Raw genomic sequence first — 23,901 nt, 5'->3', positions numbered from 1 at the left:
GACTTGCTCAAGGTCACACAGCCAGTAAGAGGCACAGTGAGCTTCACACTGAGGCCCCTCACACCACACTCATCTGCTTCTGTTGCCGGGCTGGCAATACATTCAGGGTCAAGGCCTCCAAACTCACACTGTGTCAAATCTGAGGGCCACCCACATAGCCAGTCAGATGTTGTCCCAAAGTAAACTGGTGCTCTTTACTGGCTGCCTTTGAAAGAAACGGTTAGAGAGAAAAGAAGGCACAGCTTCAAATGCTGACCGCACACCGCTAAGAAGGCATCTTCAAGACGATTCTCATCAACCTCCCCCTCCCACTGCCCTCAAGTGTCCATAATTGTTGTTCAACTTAAGATGTCAAGAGAAGGGCTTCCCTGGTGGCACAGTGATTAAGTATCCACCTGGCAATGCAGGGGACATGGGTTCAAGCCCTGGTCCAGGAAGATCCCACATGCCGCGGAGCAACTAAGCCCGTGCGCCACAACTACTGAGCCTGCGCTCTAGAGCCCGCGAGCCACGACTACTGAGCCCGCACGCCTAGAGGCCGTGCTCCGCAACAAGAGAAGCCACTGCAATGAGAAGCCCACGCACCGCAACCAAGAGTAGCCCCTGCTCGCCGCAACTAGAGAAAGACCACACGCAGCAACGAAGACCCAACGCAGCCAAAAATAAATATAAATAAAATAAATTAATTAAAAAAAAAAGATGTCAAGAGAACTGGTCTGACAAAAGTAAAACCAAATGGATTCTTAAACCCACATCTTAAAGAAAAGGGCTGCCAGGCCTCGAAAGATATTCCACGTCAATACCACACATTACAACCCCCAAGAATGAGAAGTGTTGTTACAACTCTACCTTTTACATCACCAGCCCTGGCAGGGGGCCTTGAACGAACCTCACAAAGCTTCCGGCAGCTTTCTATCAGCAGCCGGTCCTGCGTGGAACGCCAGACCCGTCCCATGACGGGAACAACGCTCTTTTTGTTTCCGCCCCCATTTCTGTATGTTTTACTGTTATGTGAGGAGCGCTGGCCTTTTAGCACGGGCTGTAGCTTCTGTGCCACGGTAATGGGATACTGCTGGTCTAAGCCTGCGCTAACTGTGAACAATCCCGTTCTCTTCTGAAACCACTAAATCCCCTCGGACAGAAAATGCTAATTCCGAGATCTAATGCTGCCTCGCTGTGGTATCGGATGCTCCGCAGAGTGCAGTCACTCTCTCTTATTGCAGGAGACACACGGGCTAAACTTCAACACAGCATCCCAAAGCGGAAGAATGTCATCAAGCAGTTAAAAGGCTCAAAGCAAAGAGGCTGACCCAGGGGCTAAGAACACACCTCACGGAAAGTGGGTACTGGCGCGTTTAACGAGCACCCTTTTCTGTGATCTGAACAGCAGTGATAGAAATAGGATTTCTTAAAACACAATATGACACAGTAAGAAGCAGAGAAGGAAACGCTAGAGGGCAGTTAATAAGAAGGCGCCTGGGCCGATGCAGTGACCTCCCCGATGCTCGCAGCCCAGGCCCTGGCCCAGGGGGTCCCGGTGTCCCAGGAGCAGTGCCGCACGGCCCCCGGGCTGGTCCCCTCACCCCGCCAAGCCCTGCCCTGCACCCGGAGCTGGCTGCATCCCGAGGACCGAGTAGAGAACCAGGCCAAGTCCGCATCCTCGCACAGCGTGACACTAGGCGAGGACACAAGACGACAACAAAGAAACCACCGGGTCAGGCAGCAACTGGTGGTTCAAGGAAAACGAAGCCAGGTGCGGGGATAGAGGGTGGGGAGAGGGCTGCTTTTTAGATACAGTGGTGAGCAGGGACCTTGGCGAGATGTCATTCGTCCAGAGAACTATGGAAGGGAGGGGACAGGCACGAGAGACTTGGGGAGAGAGTTCCAGGCACAAGGAGCTGCGAGTTCCAGCGCGGGGTGACGCAGGTGAGTGAGGGGGAGACTGGGGGAACGAGGTGAGGACGGGGGCCGACTCATCTGCAGTCTGGATCATATTCTAAGTGAGAGAGCCACCAGGGGCCACGCAGCGGAGACACTTTACAAGATCCCCCATGGCTGGTGTGAGGACGAGGAGCCACCACGTCAGTACTCGGGGACGTTACAGGTGGCACGGCGGGAAAAAGCTGCAGGGGCACATAAGCGTGGGCAACTCAGGGTGAAGTGATGTTAAACGAGCTTCCCGGTTGCAGGACACCTCACAGTCGAACAGGAGGAACATTCCAGACGCCCAGGAGGTCTAGCGTCACTAAAGAGGGAGCTCTCCCCCACCCACTGGCGCATCCAGCACGTCCTTGGGCATCACCCATTTGGGAAGCTGCGGACATCCTCATTCTAGCTCCTCCCCCCTTGCCCTGGGTGCTAGCCATGAGTTACATGAAGATAATTTTTCAAAACAAGCTTCAGAAACTTTGGGGCCGCGATACCCAGTAGCTCTCTCACTGGAAAAGTTTGATTTTTCTGAAGACTTTCATGACTTGTAAACGTTGCTCCTGTTTTCTGAAGACGTTTATAAAGGGCTTCAAGAGAAATGCAAATTACAACGACACTGAGACACTATCTCTCACCGATAAGACTGGTAGAAATGCAAAAGCGTGAGTGACAACACATTCTGCTGGCCACGCGGTTGGAACAGGAGCACGCATCTACTAGTGGTGGGAATGCAAAATGGTGCCACCCTCCCAAGGAGAATTCGGCGATATCTAAGAATACGACCAATACCTGTACCCTGTGACCCAGCAAACCCACCTTCGAGAACTTATCCTGAAACCTCTTGTGTCTACACGTGCACAGCATTAGGTGAAAAGCTGATGGGAAACATTATAAATGGATGTTATCAGGCTGACAATGCCAGACCCCACTGATCATCTTCACACCACAAAAAAAGAGACAACCAGAGAGTGTGCACCTCCTGACCAAAGGGAAAAGAAAATGAAACTGAACTTGAGTCAGATCAAGCCTCTCGGATTAATGACACCCGTTTACATAAATAGCAGGGGACGTGTTAAATGACGCCGCGCACGTTCACGCAGCAAAATCCAGTATCAGGGCAATTCTCTGGGACAAGCAAAGTAGCTTCTTCAACAAATAAGATGTCAGCAGGAAGAAAGGAAGGAAAAAAGATAAAAGGAGAGGAGGGTAGAGATTAAGAGACACACTAATCAAACGTACGGTGTGGACCTTGTCGGAACCCGGACCCAAACAAACCAGGGAGATGGGAACACTTGCTGGAGAAAGGACAACATTAAGAGATTACTACTAAGTGGCACAGGTATTATAGTTATGTTTTCAAAAGGAGTCTGTTACTTTAGGAGAGACATTTATGGATGAAATATGACTCTGGGATTTGCTTCAATAATGCGGTAAGAGCTTGGGCGATGAGGCCGTGTGACAGACAAAACAAGACTGGCCATTGTGTGGTTAGTTGTTGAAGCAGGGTGAGGGGTACAGAAAGGTTCCCTTATACCATTCTCTCTACTTTTGTGTATATTTGACACTTTCCATCATTAAAAGTTTATATACATTATACACACACACACGCATTCTATCATTAACCCAGAGAATGTGTTCACGGCCAGCTCCCATCTACAAAAATTAACAACATACATACACTTAAAAAAAAATACAAAAGGTTCTTTTTTCCTCACTTGGACCCAAGCGTAATGATGGATTTCCTTGCTAGCCAGGAAAGTTCACCAAGATAAACAAGTCGAGTTTAAAATGTTATAAGTAGCCAAACTCTCGGTGAGGTGCTCTGGAAAAAAATACATGGGATATTCTGGGAAGCAAGAACAGCAGAAAATTTTCTGGAGGAAAATCTAGGGTCTCTGCCTTAAATCGATGTTGGCAATAATATGTGAGGAGCCCATTTACAGGTAACAGCTCACGTATTATCCGTGCTCAGAGTTAGGATCTTACAGTAGGGGTGGGGTAATCACATTATCGATGCTTACCAGAGGATTTCCAAATTTCTCAATAAGTAACACCTGTCTGCATGATTTGATCCAAACACAAGAGCCAATCTGCAATACCAGATAAATAAAGAGGCTGTTTTCATCTCACACATGGCCTGTGTAACTCAGAGGAAGGTATCAGTCTACTTTTCACTGGCAAAGCGTTTTAAACACAGCACAAGCACCCTTGTTTCCTCTCCTTCCCGTGAGCTCGTGTCACAGCACAGAGTGACCGACCATTTGCAGTGACAACACAGCAACCAACTAGAAGCTGCCTCTCGAGGCAGCTCCATCTGGAAAGCTGGGCTGGGTCCCCCAGGACCAAGGCCAGGTCCAGAACTTTCCCTCAGGCCACCCCTCAGCCTCCACTGGGGACGGTGGGTATCCAGCAGGGAGTGAGGACCGTCCCCTTGGCAGGGGGCATGTTTACCATCGCTAAGGATTCTTGCTATGGAAAGCAGAAAGAAGATCAAACAGCACTGGCCCTTCTCTCTGCAAGTGCACAACTCATACTCCGCTCCGGCTGCAGGTGTAAAGTTATAACTCTTCCCAGACCAGCTTCTGCTTCCCGTCCAATAAACCTGGAGAAACTGAGGCCGCCTTTTCCTAGTCTTAAAATTACCTTGACTACAAGAGATGAATTTACTTCCTAGCAATGCTAAGGGGAAGGGGTTTTCTCCGTCACCTGAGCCCTGACATCTTTGATTTCTGAGAGTGTTCAGTCTTAAGTTGACATTGCAATATAACCATTGTCTTCACATAAAGAAATGGAGGTGGCCAGAGTGATGGAGGCCAAGCAGAGGAAAAGGCACTGGGCCCAGCAATCCTGCTACAGAAGTCAGAGCCAGTGGGGAAATGTGCCGGCCGGGGATCCCCTCTGAGGCTCGGGGATCCCGCGTGACCTCAGTGTTCCTGAACCGCCCTGAAACCCGATCATCTGCACCAGAGCTTCAGCGAGTGAGAGTTAAATTAACTGCATGAGGCCCAGCATGAAAAGTCAGTATTATCTAGAGACGCTGGGAAGTCTTGATTCACCCTGGTGAAGAGAGAAAGCTACGGTGTGGCCAAATGAAGGAAGGAAATCAACCTCCAATTCAACTGGACAGTCCAAGCAACTTGTGAAGACCTGCCAAATTAAATGATTTGCTTCTGCTTATTTCTGATCCAGCCCTTTAGCAGAAGTGACACAGGAGGGCACGGCCACAGTGCACAGAGAAGCACCCAGCAGGCATGGGAGCATCTGGAGGTGGGCAGGGCTGTATGGCGTAAAATCACAGAACAGGTATTGCTGCGCCGGGAAGCACCACAGCAGATGGACAAAATGAGCAACAAAACCAGTAGCCGATACTGAAAATGCAGCTTGATTTGTTTAAGCAAAACTTTTTTAAAAAGCTGTACTGCTTGGGCGGCTGGGTCAACTGACCCGAGGGGATGGTCGAGCCGATTTAGGCCGCTCTCTGCCGCCTTGGAATCGCCGCCACCACGGCCAGTCGGTCGCAGGGCATCCAGCAGCTGCTCCAGGCCGAGAAGCGGGCCGCCAAGGAGGTGGCCGAGGACCACAAGCAAAAGAACTGGAGGCTGAAGCAGGCCAGAGAGGCAGCCCGGCTGAAACTGAACGGTACCGCCTGCAGAGGGAGAAGGAGTTCAAGGCCAAGGAGGCCGCGGCTCTGGGATCCCATGGCAGTTGCAGCACTGAAGTGGAGGACCCCCAGGAGAAGATGACCATCCTCCAGACCTACTTCCGGCGGTACAGGGATGAAGTCCTGGATAACCTCTTGGCCTTTGTCTGCGACATCCAGCCAGAAATCCACAAAAACTACCACAAAAACGGATAAAGGAAGAAAAAAACCGCCTGTTGTTGCATGTATTGGCATTTTCGATCCCTTCATGGAATATGAAGCTTTAGCAAGGCTTGAGTTATAGTCTTGCGAAAAGTCATTAAATTATTTCTGTATGTTATATAGTAGATCCCTTCACTTTTTGCAGAACAGCAAATCTAGCTTCTTTGTACAAACTTAGAGCTTATCCAAAGATTTTTATCTTTTTTTAAAAATGTATTTATTTATGTATTTATTTTTGGCTGTGTTGGGTCTTCATTGTTGTGTGCAGGCTTTCTCTAGTTGTGGTGAGCGGGGGCTACTCTTCATTGCGGTGCACGGGCTTCTCATTGAGGTGGCTTCTCTTGTTGCGGAGCACGGGCTCTAGGCGCACAGGCTTCAGTAGTTGGGGCTCGCGGGTTCTAGAGCACAGGCTCAGTAGTTGTGGCGCATGGGCTTAGTTGCTCCGCGGCATGTGGGATCTTCCCGGACCAGGGTTCGAACCCGTGTCCCCTGCATTGGCAGGTGGATTCTTAACCAGCGTGCCACCAGGGAAGTCCCAAGATTTTATCTTTTTACCCCATATTTCTTGGACATTTAATGGATATACATTGTCTGCTTTCCTATGCCTTTTCGCTCAAGCAGCATATATATCAATACTGACTTTTTCTTTCTTAGATGTAGTTAAAAAAAAAATTTCTTAAGAAAGAAAGAGATGAATTTTTTTTCCCTAAATCTTTCTTGAAGGTCAGGGGCTTTATCTATGAAAAAGTAGTAAATAGTTATTTGTAACCTATGTGACGCAGCAGCCAGCCTTAAAATAGTCCTTTCCGGCTAAGAGTTAGAATAATGGATACTAGTATCATTGTTTGGGCTGCTTTTAGTTTCTCTTAATCAAAATTACTAGATGATAGTCCTACTATATAGCACAGGGAACTATATTCAATATCCTGTGATAAACCATAATGGAAAAGAATATGAAAAAGAATGTATGTATGTGTATAACTGAGTCACTTTGCTGCACAGCAGTCATTAACACAACATTGTAAATCAATTATACTTCAATAAAAAATAAATTTAAAAGATTACTAGACTATGGAATTCAAGAACTTGTTACATGTTACTACTTGGTGTACTGAAAATCATTTAAAAGTAAAGACTCTCCGTCATGCAAAACAAAAAAGGAAAAAAAAGCTGTACCGACTAGGGATAATTAAAGCAACTCCCATTGTAGATCCAAATCACCAGAGAATGCGCGTGCATGCGCACACACACACATGCTGCTACAGGTAGTGGTAGAGAAAGCAAAAAGCTGACTGTAAGGTTAAAAGCCTGCAGCTCATGCTAAGCACATGGACAGCTTACCAAACCCTGCCGCATGGGGGACCTGCAGGGGGCATGGCAGTGTCTCAGGGCCAGAAAAGCCAAGCTCCTCCAGGCAAGACCCAGCTCACCTTTCTATTGTGTCTCCCTTGGTGTCTATAATATGTCCTTAATAAAAAGAGGACAAACGAATCGTCAACCAAACTAATCCTGAGTGATTAACAAAGTGAATCTCAACCTCGTGTTAGACAACAGGGTTTGACGTGCCCGTTAATTACCCTTTACATGAGGTGGGATCATTACCTCTGTCAAACACCTTCTGTGTTACCTCCCTATAAAGAGTAATACTGCAATCACATTTGACACACTGTCATTGTGTCTGCACACAGGATGCGAGAGAGTGGCACGCTGCCCACATTTACCAAGAAATCGTAGCCACGCGGATTCCTGCCATTTGCTGAAGGCTGACTATGTAGCAGGCACTGGTGCTGCCCTCGGACAATTTAGCCCAATGATCACTGCTATGGACTGAATGTTTATGTCCCCCAAACTTCATATGGTGAGCCCTAACCCCCAATAGGATGGTATTTGGAAATGGGTCCTTTGGGGGTGATTAGATTTAGATGAGGTCATGAGGGTGGGGCCTCATCAAGGGATTAGTGTCCTTAAAGAAACAGAAGAGACACCAGAGACCAGAGCCCCCCACCCAAAAACAGCACCATGTCAAGACACAGCAAAAAGGCAGTCATCTGATAATGAATTTGCCAGCGCCGTGACCTTGGACTTCCAGCCTCCAGAACTGTGAGAAGTAAATGTCTGCTCTTTAAGTCACTCAGTCTACAGTATTTTGTCAGAGCAACCGAGCTATGACAGTCCCCACTGACACATGAGAAGAGTCAACACAGAAGGTATGAAGCACAAGCCCAAGTTCAGCAAGTGAAACCAGGCTCTGAATCAAAAGGGAATATACTTTGGACCAACAAGCATACAATGCCCTTCCTTAGGAAAATTAATTCTTTCAGACCACCAATATCACCATTTATAAAATAACTTCTGTTCATTGAATTTGCTCACTTCATATAACTCACAAATGATAAGAACTTCATCCCCAAACTCTTAGTAGGGATAAAGTTCTAATTGTAAAGATGTCAATTTTATAGGAGGAAGACCTACAGATCAGGCTGCCTAACGGAACGTACTGTGAGGATGGAAATGTTATCTGTGCTGCCCAATGCAGTGGCCACTAGCCCAGTGGTCCTCAACCTGGGACAAACGTGCCCTCCAGGAAACACTTGGCAATATCTGGAGACATTTTTGGCTGTCACAACTGGGTGAGAGGGTGCTACCGGCATCTAGGGGGTCAAGGCCAGGGGTGCTGCTAAACAACCTCTGGTGCACAGGACAGCTGCACCACAAACAGTTATCTGGTCCAAAATGTCACGAGCGCTGAGGTGGAGAAAACCTGCACTAGTCACATGTGACTACTGAGCATTTCAGATGTGGCTACTGAGACTGGGGACTAAAATTTTAATTTTATTTAACTTCAATTAATTTAAATTTTAGAATTAAAAAATTTAAGAGACTAAAACTAACAAAACAGGAATTCAAATGTAAATAGCCATGTGTGTTTCAGACAGCACAGCTATCAAGAATGTGCGTAAATATAAAATAAAGGTCTTATTTCCCAAGGAAACAAGAACAAAGTATCTTCAGGGAAAAGAGAGATCTGATCCTTAGGATTGGCAAATAATAAGCATAAATAAAAGCATAAAAGTGAACACCCAAGAAGCTTTAGGACACATGTCCCGGCACCAAACAGGAAATCGCAGGGAAACTCTCCCTCTGTCACTGCAGGCCACTCACTCTTGCAGGGTCTCCACCCCCTTTTCTTTGTACTGCAGTTCTTGCTTCATCTGGGTCAGCTCTCGTTTTAATCTGGAAAGCTAAAGACAAATTACATTTTTTTTTCCACATAAAGAAGCTGTGAAAAATGATTTCTACAGTTGTTAGCATTGTCATCTAAGTTTCTGACTACCTTGCAATTCACGGGGTCACCCATTCTCTCCATGGCCTTCCATCCCTGGCATATCAAACAGCCCTGGCATATCAAACAGCCCTGGCAGAGGGGCCGGCTCGCTTAGACCCACAAGGCCCGGGTCACGAACAGCTTTCTACCACGTGGAGCCCTGGAACCAGCAATGATTTTCTTTTTCAAGGTATTGATTTACACATTGCAATGAGCAAACTTCGTCATACTTTTTTCATCCTCTCTTCTGCTTACTACCCACAGATCCCACCTAGGAAACCCTGTTGCTCAAAGCATGGCTTCCCACTACCTGGAAGTCAGTCGTCTGCAGTGCTTATTTAAACAGGTGCTAGGACCCACTCCAGGCCTTGTTAAAACTCGGTGGGGGCGAGGCGGGGGTGTCTGGAGCTCACACTTTGAACTGATGCCCCAGGTGTTTTTCGTTGGTGTACTAGAATGTGAGAACCACGGCACTAAAAGAGACACTCTGGTTTAGGGACTGAGACACCAGGACGGGAGGCTTGGCCTCTAAGATGTCTCCCGTCCCCCCTCCCAGACACCCAACACAAGGGGCTGAAGGGATGGAACATGGTGGCACACAAAGAACCCGGCACCACTGGCAAGGAGCACCGGCACCTTCTGGTCAAACGCCATCGTAGGCAAGATTTCTCTGGGAATACAGCCACCGGGGAAGAACAGCAGATGCTAAAGCTGCTGAGGGACAGGGCTGGCAGCCCACTAATACAGGGAAGCAGCCCTCTGAGGTCGGGCCCCGATGTCACCAAATCTATCCAAACGGGGGGTGAATCTATCCCCATGAAACACACTGAGGGATACAGGTGATTTTTTGTTAGATGGGCTGAGGCTTTAAAATGAAACTTTTCCCTTCCTATCGGAAAAAAAAAAGTGGAAAGTAAAACCAAATGTGGTAATAATTCATGAAATGGAAAATCTTACTAAAATATGGGTGTTATACACACTGGCCACCATAAAATGAACCATGATAAGTGATGTTACATAAAAAGACATACGGGGCTTCTAGTTGTGAAAATATTCGTTTTACTCACCCTATCCCGACGACTTGCTATTTCTGCTTTAATTTGGTATGGGTCGTACTTTGTATTTGTTGAATATCCAAAGAAGGCTAAACAGAAGGAAAATATTTTATTTTATAATGGATTCTTTAAAGTAAATAAATACACATAGATACGAACTTCTGATTCACCATATTAAGTAGTTAATTCTCAGTCTCAGACTTCCAAGTTGGCGCTGGCTCCTGAAGAATTAACATTTTACAACCTTGAATCTTGATGTTTGATTTTTGCATGAGGCCCTTCTACGTGATTCCACATAATAAAATATATGGCTATAGGTAAATCAAAACTCTGTTTACTTCAACTGCAAAACTACTAGGGTTAAAAACCATATATACACGGGGGGAGGGGTACGGTTATGGTATAGAAAACTATTCTAACTATGTAAACAGTACATACAGTATGAACCCATTTTTACTTCCTTTTAAAATGCACGCACCCATGGAAGTCACTGGAAGAAAAGAACCCAAAAGTTGACTGCTATTCCCAATGGTTTCATTGCAAAAGATTTTATATTCACTCTCTTCATATCTATAGTCTCCACATGAACGATTTTTGACATAAGAAAGAAAAAAAACCCCAAAGATTTGTAAAATGAAAAAGACAACTTTCTAGTCACGTATCAGTATCTGGCAGGCTTGAGGAAAAGCTATTCTTCCACGTTGTTGGTTCCCCGAAAGCTGAAGCAAAGCACCCACGCTGTTATTCTAAGCAGCTTGGTTTTTTTGTTTTTTGGTTTTTTAAAATTTATTTATTTTATTTATTTATTTTTGGCTGCGTTGGGTCTTCGTTGCTGCACGCGGGCTTTCTCTAGTTGCGGCAAGTGGGGGCTACTCTTCGTCGCGGTGCGCAGGCTTCTCATTGCGGTGGCTTCTCTTGTTGCGGAGCACAGGCTCTAGGCGCGCGGGCTTCAGTAGTTGTGGCTCGCAGGCTCTAGAGCGCAGGCTCAGTAGTTGTGGCGCATGGGCTTAGCTGCTCCGCGGCATGTGGGATCTTCCCGGACCAGGGCTCAAACCCGTGTCCCCTGCATTGGCAGGCAGACTCCTAATCACTGCGCCACCAGGGAAGCCCAGCAGCTTGTTTTTGAGGGATGTTTAGCTAAATCACATCGCATAGATAAATGCTTTCTTCAGCGGTGCAGCACACATGATTTAAAGCCTTTTAACAGACACAGCATCGTGATTACAGACGGCTAATACCTGGGGGTGAATGAGGTGCGCTCAGCCATCCAGCTGTGTGCTAAGCACAGTCAGCCAAGCCCTCTCCACTGTCTCAGCAACTGGAGCAGCTCGCGGCTGTTTCTTTCTCTTTTTTTTTTTCTCTCTTTTTCTTTATTTTTTTAAATTAATTTTTATTGGAGTATAGTTGATTTACAATGTTGTGTTAGTTTCTACTGTACGGCAAAATGAATCAGCTATACATATACATATATCCCCTTTTTTTTGGATTTCCTTCCCATTTCCGCCATTTCTAATTTCTATCACCCCATCCACCTCTCTGCATCCCTTTTTCTTGATGCTTCTGTCTCCTTTCTCTTAGGCCTTGGAGCTGCAGTGACTTGGTTCCCGTCCCTTCCTGAGTTGTGGAGGCTCCTCTTTCTTCATCTGAGAGTCACCCCACACTAGTGTAATCTGCCTCCGGGTCATTTTCATTAGTTTCACCTGCTCAGAAGACCCATCGGCAGGGCCAGCATCCATTCCTTTACTCCTTTGATCTGGGTACCAAAGGCTGTCACACAGGTAACTTACATGTCAACACCTAGAAACGAGTTTCTAATCATCTCCTGATTTCATATTGGAGAAGTTGGCTCAAAGCCATCAAGTGGGGCTTCCCTGGTGGCACAGTGGTTAAGAATCCGCCTGCCAAGGCAGGGGACACGGGTTCGAGCCCTGGTCTGAGAAGATCCCACATGCTTCGGAGCAACTAAGCCCTTTCACCACAACTACTGAGCCTGCGCTCTAGAGCCCGCGAGCCACAACTACTGAGCCCGCGTGCCACAACTACTGAAGCCCGCGCGCCTAGAGCCCGTGCTCCGCAGCAAGAGAAGCCACCGCAATGAGAAGCCCGCGCACTGCAACGAACAGTAGCCCCTGCTCGCCACAACTAGAGAAAGCCCGCGCGCAGCAATGAAGACCCAACGCAGCCAAAAATAAATAAATAAATTTATTTTAGAAAGCCATCAAGTGGTTTAAACAGCAAGAGCATTTAATATCCTCAAATAGAACCACATCCTCAAATAGAACCACATCCCAACTTAATTTGAGCTGTTCAGATATCTCCTGTTTTTAAAAAAATACAGTTCTATGGAAAATCTACTATTCTAAGCCCCAGTCAGAATTTCAAATTACTAGAATCTACTGGAAATAAATATCTGGAGGAGCTGTTTGCCAAATTTATCTCAAATGTTCTTATATTTAGAATTCTAATCTCTCAAAAACACAGAGTAAAATGTTTTTTAAATAGAATTCTTTCTAAGATGAAGAACGTTTATTTCCAAATCCTAGAACCTCCATCTTGCCTGACTCTTTGGTCTCATTTAAGACCCATAATGAAAGCAACACCTCAAACAATGCCCTTAAGAGGCAGAAGTTATTTCTATAAAATCTCCACATTAAACTCCTGGGACTTAAGTTTCCCAAGCCTGAGCTTAAGGGGCTTCCACTGGGGCCCAGACAACATGCAAATAAGCCTAGGGCTTGCTGACTCCTTCCACGTGGGGCCACTTGTCACCTTGCAGCTGAGGAAGACAATGCCAACAGTTACCACCTAGGATCTTTCCCATTCCGGGTAGAAAGTAACCCCACCACCAAAGTCCAGGGAAGTTAACTGCTACGTTAAACATCAGTAACAATGATCTGAAATCGTTGCCAAAACTTTCTGTCTGTGCAGTTTCATAGGGAAAATTAGCAAAGAGCCTTGAAGCGCACGCTGGAGGTGTAGTGGGTACAGATGGACAGATACACGGCAACCTGCCCCCAGTTCTCCTGCATAACTAACAGAGCCCTGAGGCACTTGGGCATCCGCCTCTCCCCCAGGACACTCAGCCTGGACCAGTCCTGGAGGGGGATCCCGATAAACCACGACATCACTGAGCTGCCCAGTCCACCAATGGGGAGGCCCACCACCCCCTGGAGGACGCTGCCAGTGACAATGACAGCCTTACTGTCCAGGCCGAGGGGAGTTAGTCTTCTCTGCTACTTACAGCTGAAAACATCCTAAATGGTAAAAGGTTTTACTTATTGATACCATTCATGTTACCTTTGCCACGGTCTCTAAAGCTATAAAATTCCAGGACTGGGAGGAGGGAAAAGGCAACTCAAGTACCTAAGACGGTGAGTACATTTTACCTTCAAATGCTAAGGAAAGTGATAAACACTGGCAGAACTTCTAATGATATAATTCAATTTATAAAGACAAATTCTCAGTTCCTGATGTCTGCCAGTAAGTCTAATGGAACCCATTTGTGGAGTCCAAGGAAAAGCTCAAGACTCTGGACCCCATTTTTAATGGCACGTACACCACAACACTTAGAAAAAGAAACATCTTCCTCTGTTAAGACACGTCTCCAATCTCAAGGTTTAGGATAAATACGAGACTTTCACCTCTGAAGCTTTCTTCTCACTCGAAGAGTTTGAGTGGGCAGAGCTATTAAACAGCTCAAGGAGGCCGCTCAGGCATACAGCATTGCTTTGGATGATATAATAAGAAGGTCATAGCTTAACTGGACCTCACCAATGTAAATTACTATACCTGGCTATTATAGGGTAACTGTCACATTTATTTCACCTATCCTCATAAAATCTTTATGAGAGATGACGATTATGTTTCCCCACTTTATAAATGAAGGCTGAGTGTGTAGTGACTTGACCTACACTGTGCCATCAGTCAAAGAGGGACTTCTGTCTAGAACTTGGGCTCCTGTGGGTCAGATTAGCTTTTCCAACTTAAGAAGAGATGGCCCTCCGGCTCCCCGGTGCACAACAGGAGAACTCAATCTGTGTTATTTAGCACTCAAAATGCTGCAGACCCCAGTAATTACTTTGGATTTCGATTTTATGGGTTATTAAAAGGGGGAAATGTGTCCATGTCTGTCCCTGTCTCCGTCTCCTCTTACACACAGGCCTCCTCTGGACCGTGAGAACCCAAGATCGCCCCAGGCGGATGACGTGCTTTAAAAGAGGGTAGTCCTTCTCCAAAGGCATCCTCTGGGCAGGCAGACGGCTCCTTGGGACCAGGTGTGCGCCTTCCAGGCGTCGGCACCGCACGGAGCTGCTCGAGGGAGCCCAGGAGGACTCCGGCACAGAGGACAGCAAGCCTGGACAGTTCCCTGCTGACAGGTACTAATTACCAGAGCCGACCAAGGCATGCCTGTAAACAACCGAGGCCAACTAAAGAGGGCATGACCTCTTTTTTAAAGGCACCAGAAGCAAAGGAACAAAAAAATCTAACTAGCCCACTGAGAGGTAACCTACAGAAGTAACACAAGAGCCCACCAAATCCAAACCAAGAAGTTCCTCTCTAGGGCAGACGAGGAGATCTGGTAAACATGTGTGCTCTGCGACAACTTTCGAGATTGAGTCCTGCCAACTAATACCTGGGAAGATGCTGCGTGAGCCATTTTTTTCCTGCCTGCTCCAACATGCCTGTGTGCAGGAAAACGAAGGGCTGAATGGATGGACTGTGGCCCTTATCCTCAGCTAGGCAGGAGATGAGAAACCTTCACCAGCGAAACAAGGGAAGATAGTCTTTGTGGGATGGGCCTGGAGCCTCAGAAAGAATTCGGCCGGACAGAGGACTGATAAGGTCAAGCTTCCCCACCGCCCGAGCCAGCCCGAGCCAGGAATGCAGGGCGGGTCAGCGCTTTCTCACCGGAGATAAGGCTGACTCTTTCCCAGGCACCCGAAGAGACTTTGGCTGTAGGCTTCTGGGAGCTCCCAGGAGCCAGGGTAACAAACAAAGTCATACTCCTGCTGCTGGAAGAAAGGATCACAATCAGTGGATCTCAACTCTGGGAATCCCCTGGGGAGCTTTTAAAAAAAAAAGTGTCTGGCCCCAGCCAAGGCCAATTAAACCCAAATCTCCAGGGGTGGCAGTGGGGCCCAGACAGAAGAGTTTTCGAAAGCCCTTCGGGAGATTCCTCCAGTGCAGCCAGGGTTGAGAACCACTGGTGCAGATTCTTCTGCAAAGGACCAAATAGTAAATATTTCTGGCTTTGTGGGCCATACGCTCTCTGTCTCAGTTCCTCGACTCTGCCACCGTAGCTGCTACAGACAATGGGTAAGTGAATGGACCTCGCTAGGTCCCAATAAAAGTTTATTTACAAAACACCCAGAGTGGACAGGATTCAGCCTGCGGGCCAAAATTTGCTGACCTTTGGTTCAGACTATAATTTACCCCAAGCAAGAATTCCTTCTAAAAGGTCCTGCAACTGGTCATATACTTCATCTGAACGCATCTGGAGGCCAGAGTTTCTCAGGAACAATGAAAAAAAAGTTTCTGAAATAACGAATGTATTCAGTGTTTAAAAAGAAGGCAAACAGAAGAACATACTGCAGTGAAGAAAGTAGGAGAAAACTCTACAAAATGGAGCTGCAGAGAAAGTACTGGGTGTGTCTTAGAGACTGAGTCCTTTGTAGTGAAGAGTTCCATGCCAGGATTCTACAGAGCATTGTACAGGACTGGGCCCCAGGCAGCTAGCTCATAAGCGAACAGAACTAAAGCAGAGTTGGGGTCTTAGTCTCATGGGGATGTGTGTGCTCAAATCCAGCAAAGCATGACTTTGTTTTGGTCAGAGACAAAAAAGTTAAGGCTTGGATATTCTCAGGCACCAGATGGCCCAATACTGACACAAAATCTTTCCTCTCCAATGAACAGAGTTTTATTCTGATGACTTCCATAACTCAGGGGGAAATCTGTGAAAGGTGTGGAAGAGAGCACTTCCCCTCCCCTTGCCCTCCCCCATGCCCTTCTGCTCCAATATTGGAAATGACTTTCTAGTGAATTCCTCTGTTTACAATTATTGCCTCATTTTCCCCTACAATCAGCCGTTCAGGATAAATCGTGTCCCCAACACCAGGCGCTAAGGAAATATCTGTTGAAAACTAAATGACTAGTTTAGTGATCCCACTATGGGCCACGAGAAAATCAAGAAGCAGAAGGCGTTCTGCCTTCCACGTGCCCCTTCAAGTGTTGTAAAATTGCCAGACAACTTGTCAATTTATAATGGGTCCTTATTTCCAGGTAACTTGAACAATGGGAGGGCAGGCTGTTCCAAAGCCACGATCAGTTCTTCTGAGCTGACTCTTCCATGTCTTGGAAATACTTCACAGCACTGAAGGCTAGCTACACAAAAAGATCTGGGTTCAAATCCAAGGTCTACCGTTTACTAGGGATGTAACCTTCAAGAAGTAACTCAGCCTACCCAATATTGTTTCTGTGTGTACACCGAAAATAACATTACCATGTTACAATGCTTCACGATGTTGCAATCACAACAATGCAGGAAAACACTAGCCCATTCGATGTTGGTTCCTTTCACTCGGAGTCACTGTCAATGAAGGAAGTAATGGGAAATAAGTCCAAATCTCCCTCTGTTCCCAGTACCCGAGCAAGGAGCCCTGCTTTAGATGACTAACAATGTGAGCGATCTGGGTTGTGCCAGACCCAGGTGGCCAACTGGAGCCCAGGTGTGCCATGGATCCTGCCACCAGCAGCTCCTGATGTGGGCCCGGACCTCCGTAGGAGACATCTGTTAGAGCACAAGCCACCAGGATCACTGTCTTGAACTTCAGCCTGTGGCCAGAAATAGTTCATTTGAGTCATATCTAACAGAATGATCCTCAATGAAGTTCAGGTTAAATGGCAAATTGAAAGAGCTTGATCAAAAACCCCAGGGATAGCAGCAACTTGATAAAATGCTTGAATTAGTTCCTAGCTTCCACTCATAGTCTTTCTCCCTGAGGAGATAGGCTCCAGCAAGAGCCACTGGCATCTCCAGCCCTTCATGAAAACGGCCTAAGCTAGCCTCCAATGCCACCTGCACGAGTAGAGGCAGAGATCGCGTCTATGCAGGGACCTCTCACGGGTTGGGGAGTGGAGTCTCATGGTAGGATCTCAGGTCAACACCACAGAGTCATCACCTTCCTTGACTCAAGGTTTCCTCATACATGACTTCAAAGACAGCATCTCAAGTGTTTCTTTTTTACTGGGCATTAATAAAATTCTACAGAGCACAGGAAGAATGAAATTGAGTGCAATTCCCTACTTGCCCAAATGTAAATGGAGTGAAAAGCCCGTGGAAATACAAAAACTGATGCTGAGGGAAGTCCCAGCTCCAGAGGACTATAAGTTCTGGATGCCCTTACCCTCTAGGCTCCACGTTGCTGTGGGACTCCTCCCCTCGGGCTGGGCATAGAATCCGATAGGCTGCAACTACGTCCTCCTATATTTGCATCCTCAAGGGCTCCAGTCCCAAGTCCCCACACTCACTGCAACTGAAGTCCTGGCTGCACCAGTACAGTAACCAGTACATAAGACACACCTTCTCTTGATGAAATTTGTCCTTTCAACGACTGGCAAGAAACTTCCTGCCAGGTTTTTCTGATATGTGCTTCTCCCATCTTAGAAAGACTGACTGGAAGGCCTCTTTGGAGACCTAACCAAACCTGACCGTGGAACAGATGAGGTGCCTACAGGCTACTGGGAAGAAATACTCTATTAGGTTGAATCATATGAAATTGCCAATATTTGGGCCTTTTTAAGCTACAAAAATGACAATTTCATATGGTTCAATCTACTTCTACCAAGTAACTTTTGGAAAGGTTTAGAATCGCTAACTATATGCTTTCAGAAACAGTTATAAGCCAATGCTTTAGCCAAGTGTGACCTCGAGGCACCAAGTCCATGAGATCACTTAAAAGAGACCATATGCTGAGCCATGAAAGTCATCTGAATAGATATCAAAAGATCGAAATCTTATACGTCTAGTCTCTGACCACAATGGAATTAAATTAGAAATCAACAACATGATACCTTTAAAAAGTTCCAACAACTTACTTTTTTTTTTGGCCATGCCACTCGGCTTGCAGGATCTTAGTTCCCCGACCAGGGACTGAACCCGGGCCCTCAGCAGTGAAATCGAGGAGTCCTAACCACTGGACCACCAGGGAATTCCCCCAACAACTTACTTTTCAAAAAACCCACGGGTCAAGAGGGAAATCACAAAGAAAATGAGAAAATATTATGAACTGACTGAAAATGAAAATACCAAAATTTGTGGGATGCAGTTAAAGTAGTACTTAGAGGAGAATTTATACCTTTAGAGGCTATGTGAGAAAAAAGAGAGGCCTGAAATCAATGGTGTAAGCTCTCAATTTAGGAAGGTAGAAAAAGAAGAACAAATTAAAGCCAAACTAAGTAGAAAGAAGGAAATAATAAAGAGGACAAACCAATAAAGTAGAAAACAGACAAGAAATAGGGGAAAAAAAAAGAAAACCAAAAGCCAGTTCGCTGTAATGCTACACACAATCGATAAACATTGAGCTGTGGTGATTAAGACACAAATTATTAGTATCACAAATAAGAGAAAGGACACCAGCTCAGCGTCCAGACATTGAAAGAATCATGCAGGAATTCTACGAAAAACTTCATAAATTTGACAGCTTGGATCAGCGTTCAGCGGATTCCCCGTGGGCCAAATCCAACTTGTTACTGTTTTTATACTTTTATCAGAACAAGCCACACACATCATTTAGGTATCATCTCTGGCTGCTTTTGCAGTCTAACAACAGGGTTGAGTAGCTGCATCTAAGATCATATGACCTACAGAGCCTAAAACACTATCTGATCCTTTACACAAAAGCTTACTGATTTTTGGATTAGATGAAAGAGACGAATTCCTTGAAGCACACAAATACCAAAACTGATTCAAGAAGAAACAGGAAAATCTGACTAGCCCTGTATCTATTAGAGGTACTGAATTTGTAGTTACAAACATTCCCACAAAGACCTCCAGGTCCAGATGGCTTTTCTGGTGAATTCTATCAAACTGTTAAGAAAGCATTAATACCAATCCCACACGAACTTTCCAAAGCCTGGGGAGAAGGGAACACGTCCCAATTCATTCTGTAAGGCCAGTATTATCCTGATACCAAAATCAGAGAAAGATATTACAAGTAAAGAAAACTAGGAAGAGACCAGACTTTTCTAAAAACTAGCACTGAGCTGACCCATCACATTCTGATGGACAGTTAAAAAGAAACAAACAAGAAAAAAACCTAGTACATACCAATAGCTGAAGAACAAGAGATGAAGCAGCCTGGAAACAACATACCATCATAGCTGAGCCTGCATTCTCTCATGGCACATGGAGGCACAGCTATCTCAATTCCTGCTACAGGGGGCAAAGCCCACCCCCACTGCTCTCTTCTTCACAGCTTGTATGCTGCAGTGAAAAAGATGTTTGGCCCCTTGGCCTCAACTCCATTCTGACCTGCAAAACGGGATAAAGCTTTGACCACATCTTTAACGTTCAAAGCTGTGTCACCAGAGCCAAATACCCTGCAACATGGCAGTCACGTCACAGGTAAGTCCCTCCATGTCTCAACCAGACTTAGGTTTTTATACAATAAAACCTAGCAGTACCAACTTCATACACTCTCCCCAAGCTCACCGGCACGCGGGACAGTCATGGCCGCAAGCACCTGCGGTGGGCGGTTAAGCGTGACAACTCTGTCGGGAAGGGACCGGCTCAGGCAGTGACTGACTGGGTCAGTAACCAGAGGCTTTGGCTTCTGCGACTGGACCTGATTCCTTCAATTCCTGAGCATCTGCTGAGTCCTCCTGAAACAGGAGGCCACGTCTGGCAGGCTCCAAAATTCGGAGGGGTTCCCTTTGGAAGACGTCAGTGTGCACCCATCTCACTTGAAGGGCAGACAGTGAGTTCTGAGTTCCCCTGATTCCCCGCGTTATACTGAGTTCCCCCACCTTCAGTGTCTTGCCCAAGAAAGTATGCTACAAAGAGACAGGGGCTTGACATGTGTGGAGGCTCCTGAATCTTTCCATCCAGGACCAACAAAACCATCGTATGGACTTCCCAGGGATCACCCCAGACAAGCAGGAATAACGGCAGAGATCTCTGGGTGAAGCCCTTTTCCACACTGACAAACAGAAGTCAGGAGGTTGTTTTGTGTCACTACCTGAAACGTGCTTGTTTATTTTCTCCCTTCCCCACCCGCATGGAAGCTCCGTGAGGGCAGGGGCCTCTCCTTTCTTGGGCTCCCCCGTGTTGCAGTGCCTGGGTACAAGGTGGGCAGTTGATCAACATTTGCTGAAGTAGCGGTAGTGAATGACCATCGGATTCCAGCATGGAAGGCTGACTACCTAACAGTTTGCGATCAGAAAATTTAGGAAGCTGTCTTGCCCGACTCAAGCTCAGTGTCTGCAGAAAGCCTAGCAGAGAGACGGCTTTGGAAGTCACGCGTGTTAACCGCGGGGGACGGTCAACTCACAGCTGGTGTACGAGCGGCCGTCATCCTCGCACATCTTGTGCAGCTGCTGGTACTCCTCCTGGGCCAGCTCGAAACGCTGCTGCTTAATCTGGTAGATTTCTTTCTTGGCATTGAGGGCCTCCTGGGCTACAATTAAATACTCCTTCAGCATCCGTTCCTGCTCCCGCCGCCACTGTTCTCTGGGATCCTCAATCTGGGTAAGCTCTGAAATTGGAAGGGTAAGAACATAGGGGACTTCAAAGTAAAATCTTTACGTTGACCAATAATCATGCAGTTATGTGACTCGTCGATAAGAAAACTAATTAACTACCAGGAGGTACATTATGGAAGCGTCTATATAACGAACCTCCCAGAATGTGGATCACCTCCTATTTACACACCCACGCTTGGGACGAGAAGAAAGCTCTGTAGACATGCAATAGCTCCATGGAGGGGAAGACGGTACCAGGCAACTTTTCACACTCTAAGTAAATGTTGGTGGACATGAACCCAAAGGAGCTCATCCCTGTCAAACTAAGACACATGTCCAACCTTCCTCTCCCTGCCTTCTTCAAGCCGGGCTGCTGTGGGCTCTGCTGTCCCCGTGACTGGCTCATTCCCCTTCTCCCACCTCCCACGCCAGACGGCGTCCTTCTGCATTCTTCGTGGACTTCCCATAAATCCCCCGTTTTCCGCTCTGGCTCTCTCACTCTACCAGCTCCCGTAAGGGCTCACGCCCACCTCCGGCTCCAACCTCTCCCCTGAGCGCCCATCCTTTCTTTCCTCCTCCCTCCTAGAGGCATCTCCACCTGGACGGATGCAAAGTAATTCTGAGTCATTTGTCCAAAGCAGAACTCACTCTCACACAGCGCCCTTTCACTACACAAACCAAAGCAAACCAAAGGAAGCCACGCTGACGAGCGCCTGCTTCTCCCGCCTGCCCCTCGGAGTAAGCGCCTTCATCTGGATCTACCCACTGAGCCAACCTGGGACTCGCCCTCAGAGAACTCCTGCTCCTTTCCCCACGCAGAGTATTCCATGGGTCATCCAGAACTGGCAATTCTTGCCCCTGCGTATAATAGTGGCTGACATACGCCTTCTCTCCTTCTCCCCTTAGTTCAATCAGACCCTCACGATCTCTCTCCAAAAACACGCAGGCTGCCTGCCTCATCCCACCAAAAGCCATCCTCCGTGCGCTCACCGAAGTGACCTTCCCAACTCTGCCTCCGATTCTCTAACACGTGGCCTTTTTTAAAGCACAAGGTTGTACCTTGGCGTGATGAAATGTTCTGGAACTAGATAAAAGTGGTAGCTGGACAACACTGTGAATGCACCAAATGCCACCGAACTGCACACTTTTCAACGGTGAATTTTACGTTCTGTGCATTTCACATCAAAATGGTTAAAAATGTAAATTTTAGGTCATCTTTGCCCCATACACACAAGCGCACCTGCTAGGATGTTTCAAGTAAGTCCTTCCTTTTTAAACCCCCTCCCAGCAACATCCCCTACCCTGCTTCACACTGCTACCCCAGGGCCCCTCCTAGAAAGCCTCTCTGGGCCTTAAAAGCTCCCATGGGGAAATAAGAAACAAAGACAAGAAAAATCGGGGTCCTGACCTAGCCCGGGAGTCCAGATTCAGTGGGCTGAGGGGGCGCGGGCAGAGTCACAGCTCTTATAAGTGCCCGGATGTCTCTGACGTTGACTCAGCCATGAGACTCGCCCCGGCCGACAGGCATCGTTCGCACTCTGTCCAGTGCACCCGAGAGTCTTGGGAACCTTGAAGGTGATCCACGCAGGGCCCCTCTGGTCCCTCACCTCACCGTCAATCTGCACAGTTCCAACTTAATATTTGACTCCTCAGGTTCTGTGCCTTTAGAGAGCTTTAAAGCTGTGCTATCAAGAGTTAGATTCTCAGGAGCAAGTTTTCTGGAATGGGGTCTCTGGCCCATGTACAAATTGTTACAATAATAATCTTTTTTGTTCCTGGGGAAAAAAAAAGAGTTGGGTTCCCTGAAGGTCTCAGAGGCAGGAGGTGGTATGACCCTGGAGCTGATGTCTTCAGCCACATCCCCCACGGTGCTGGGTCATCCGTTATACTCAAGGTGGCCGGAAGAAAGTCCGTGGTGATTATTCGGTTTTCGGGTTCATGGCCAAGTCTAGCGTGTCATGTCGAATCCTTAGGGTGGAGCCTGGGTCTCACTTTCCTGTGTCCCCAGGGCCTCAAGAGTGGCCAGCACACAGAGGTGCTCTGTGACACGTGCTGTGACTCAGCCAGCAGGAGAGCAAGGCACACAAGCGGCAAAGAAGGGGACACAGAGGGAGGAGCAAGCGGGGTTTACGAGAGACGAGCCAGAACGGGTCAGTCCTGGGCCTCGGCGGCAGGCAGGCGGCTTCCAAAAAGGTTGTGTAAGGCGGATGCCTGTGCCGTTCAGCACTGCCGCCCGGGCCCAGAGAGGCCCACAGCACGGGGAAGGTGGCCCAGAAGGCCAGACAGCCCGGCCGCACGCAGCCCAGGGGCACCGGGCCAGCCAGGCCAGAGGGAGGGCGGTGGACACACCCGGAAGCCCTCCTGCCACTGGTATAACCGCCGGGGAGGGCAGCAGGGCCAGGGCGGCACTCACCCCCCTGCCCAATCCCTGGGTAAGAGCCACAGTCATGTGAAGGCTGAGTGTACGGATCGGAAACTCCCCTGCCCCAGGACCCAGCCAGGACGCCTCGCCATTCAGGGTTCCAAATGCTGAATTCCGGAGGCCGGCTGGCAAGTGACAATGCAGGAATTAGCCCTAGAGATACCAGCCCGGGTCGATCACACTAAGGGGACAGGAGGAGCCGTGGGACTGAGCGTGGAAGGAGCTTCGTCACTCACATTCTGGGCACCCCGCCCCTGGCCTCCCCCGCACTCAACAAACTGAAGGACAGAAAGCACACCAAGGGGAACTTCGTATCCCCAGCAGTAATGACAATGACAGAAACACTAGGCAGCTAGGACGAAAAGGGGGGAGTGAAGAAATGTGAATCTGAGAGAGAAATGGGTCCCCAGCTAGTCCTTGATGGAGGAAGGCTGAGGAGGCGGCAGAAAGCAAGGAGCGCGGGGCAGAGAAGGCCTAGAACCAAATGCTGCACGTGAAGCAGTGTGTCAGCTCGGCACCACTGACACTCCAGGTGGCTCAGCCTCTTCGGGGGGCCATCCTGGGCGCGGCA

At 47.6% G+C, this 23,901-nt stretch overlaps 1 protein-coding gene and 1 pseudogene across 3 annotated transcripts in view; one reads left to right on the top strand and one right to left on the bottom strand.

Annotated features, from left to right (window-relative positions):
• The window catches only part of WWC3 (WWC family member 3), a 125,590-nt gene that overhangs the window by 57,936 nt on the left and 43,753 nt on the right, over positions 1 to 23,901 (bottom strand). For 2 of the 3 annotated variants that reach the window (XM_061177793.1, XM_061177794.1), the window contains 3 exons: positions 20,719 to 20,922; positions 10,184 to 10,260; positions 8,954 to 9,033 (listed from right to left, as the gene is read on the bottom strand). In XM_061177793.1, the coding sequence (XP_061033776.1) occupies positions 8,954 to 9,033; positions 10,184 to 10,260; positions 20,719 to 20,922 (361 nt within the window). Of the gene's footprint in view, positions 1 to 8,953; positions 9,034 to 10,183; positions 10,261 to 20,718; positions 20,923 to 23,901 lie in introns of those variants that run through there. The other variant, XM_061177795.1, reaches the window with a different exon arrangement.
• On the top strand, positions 1,502 to 5,785 carry LOC133082613 (V-type proton ATPase subunit G 1-like; annotated as a pseudogene).

Source organism: Eubalaena glacialis, chromosome X, assembly GCF_028564815.1.
Source record: "Eubalaena glacialis isolate mEubGla1 chromosome X, mEubGla1.1.hap2.+ XY, whole genome shotgun sequence".
Taxonomy (NCBI): domain Eukaryota; kingdom Metazoa; phylum Chordata; class Mammalia; order Artiodactyla; family Balaenidae; genus Eubalaena; species Eubalaena glacialis.
This window is presented reverse-complemented; position numbering and strand designations above follow the sequence as displayed.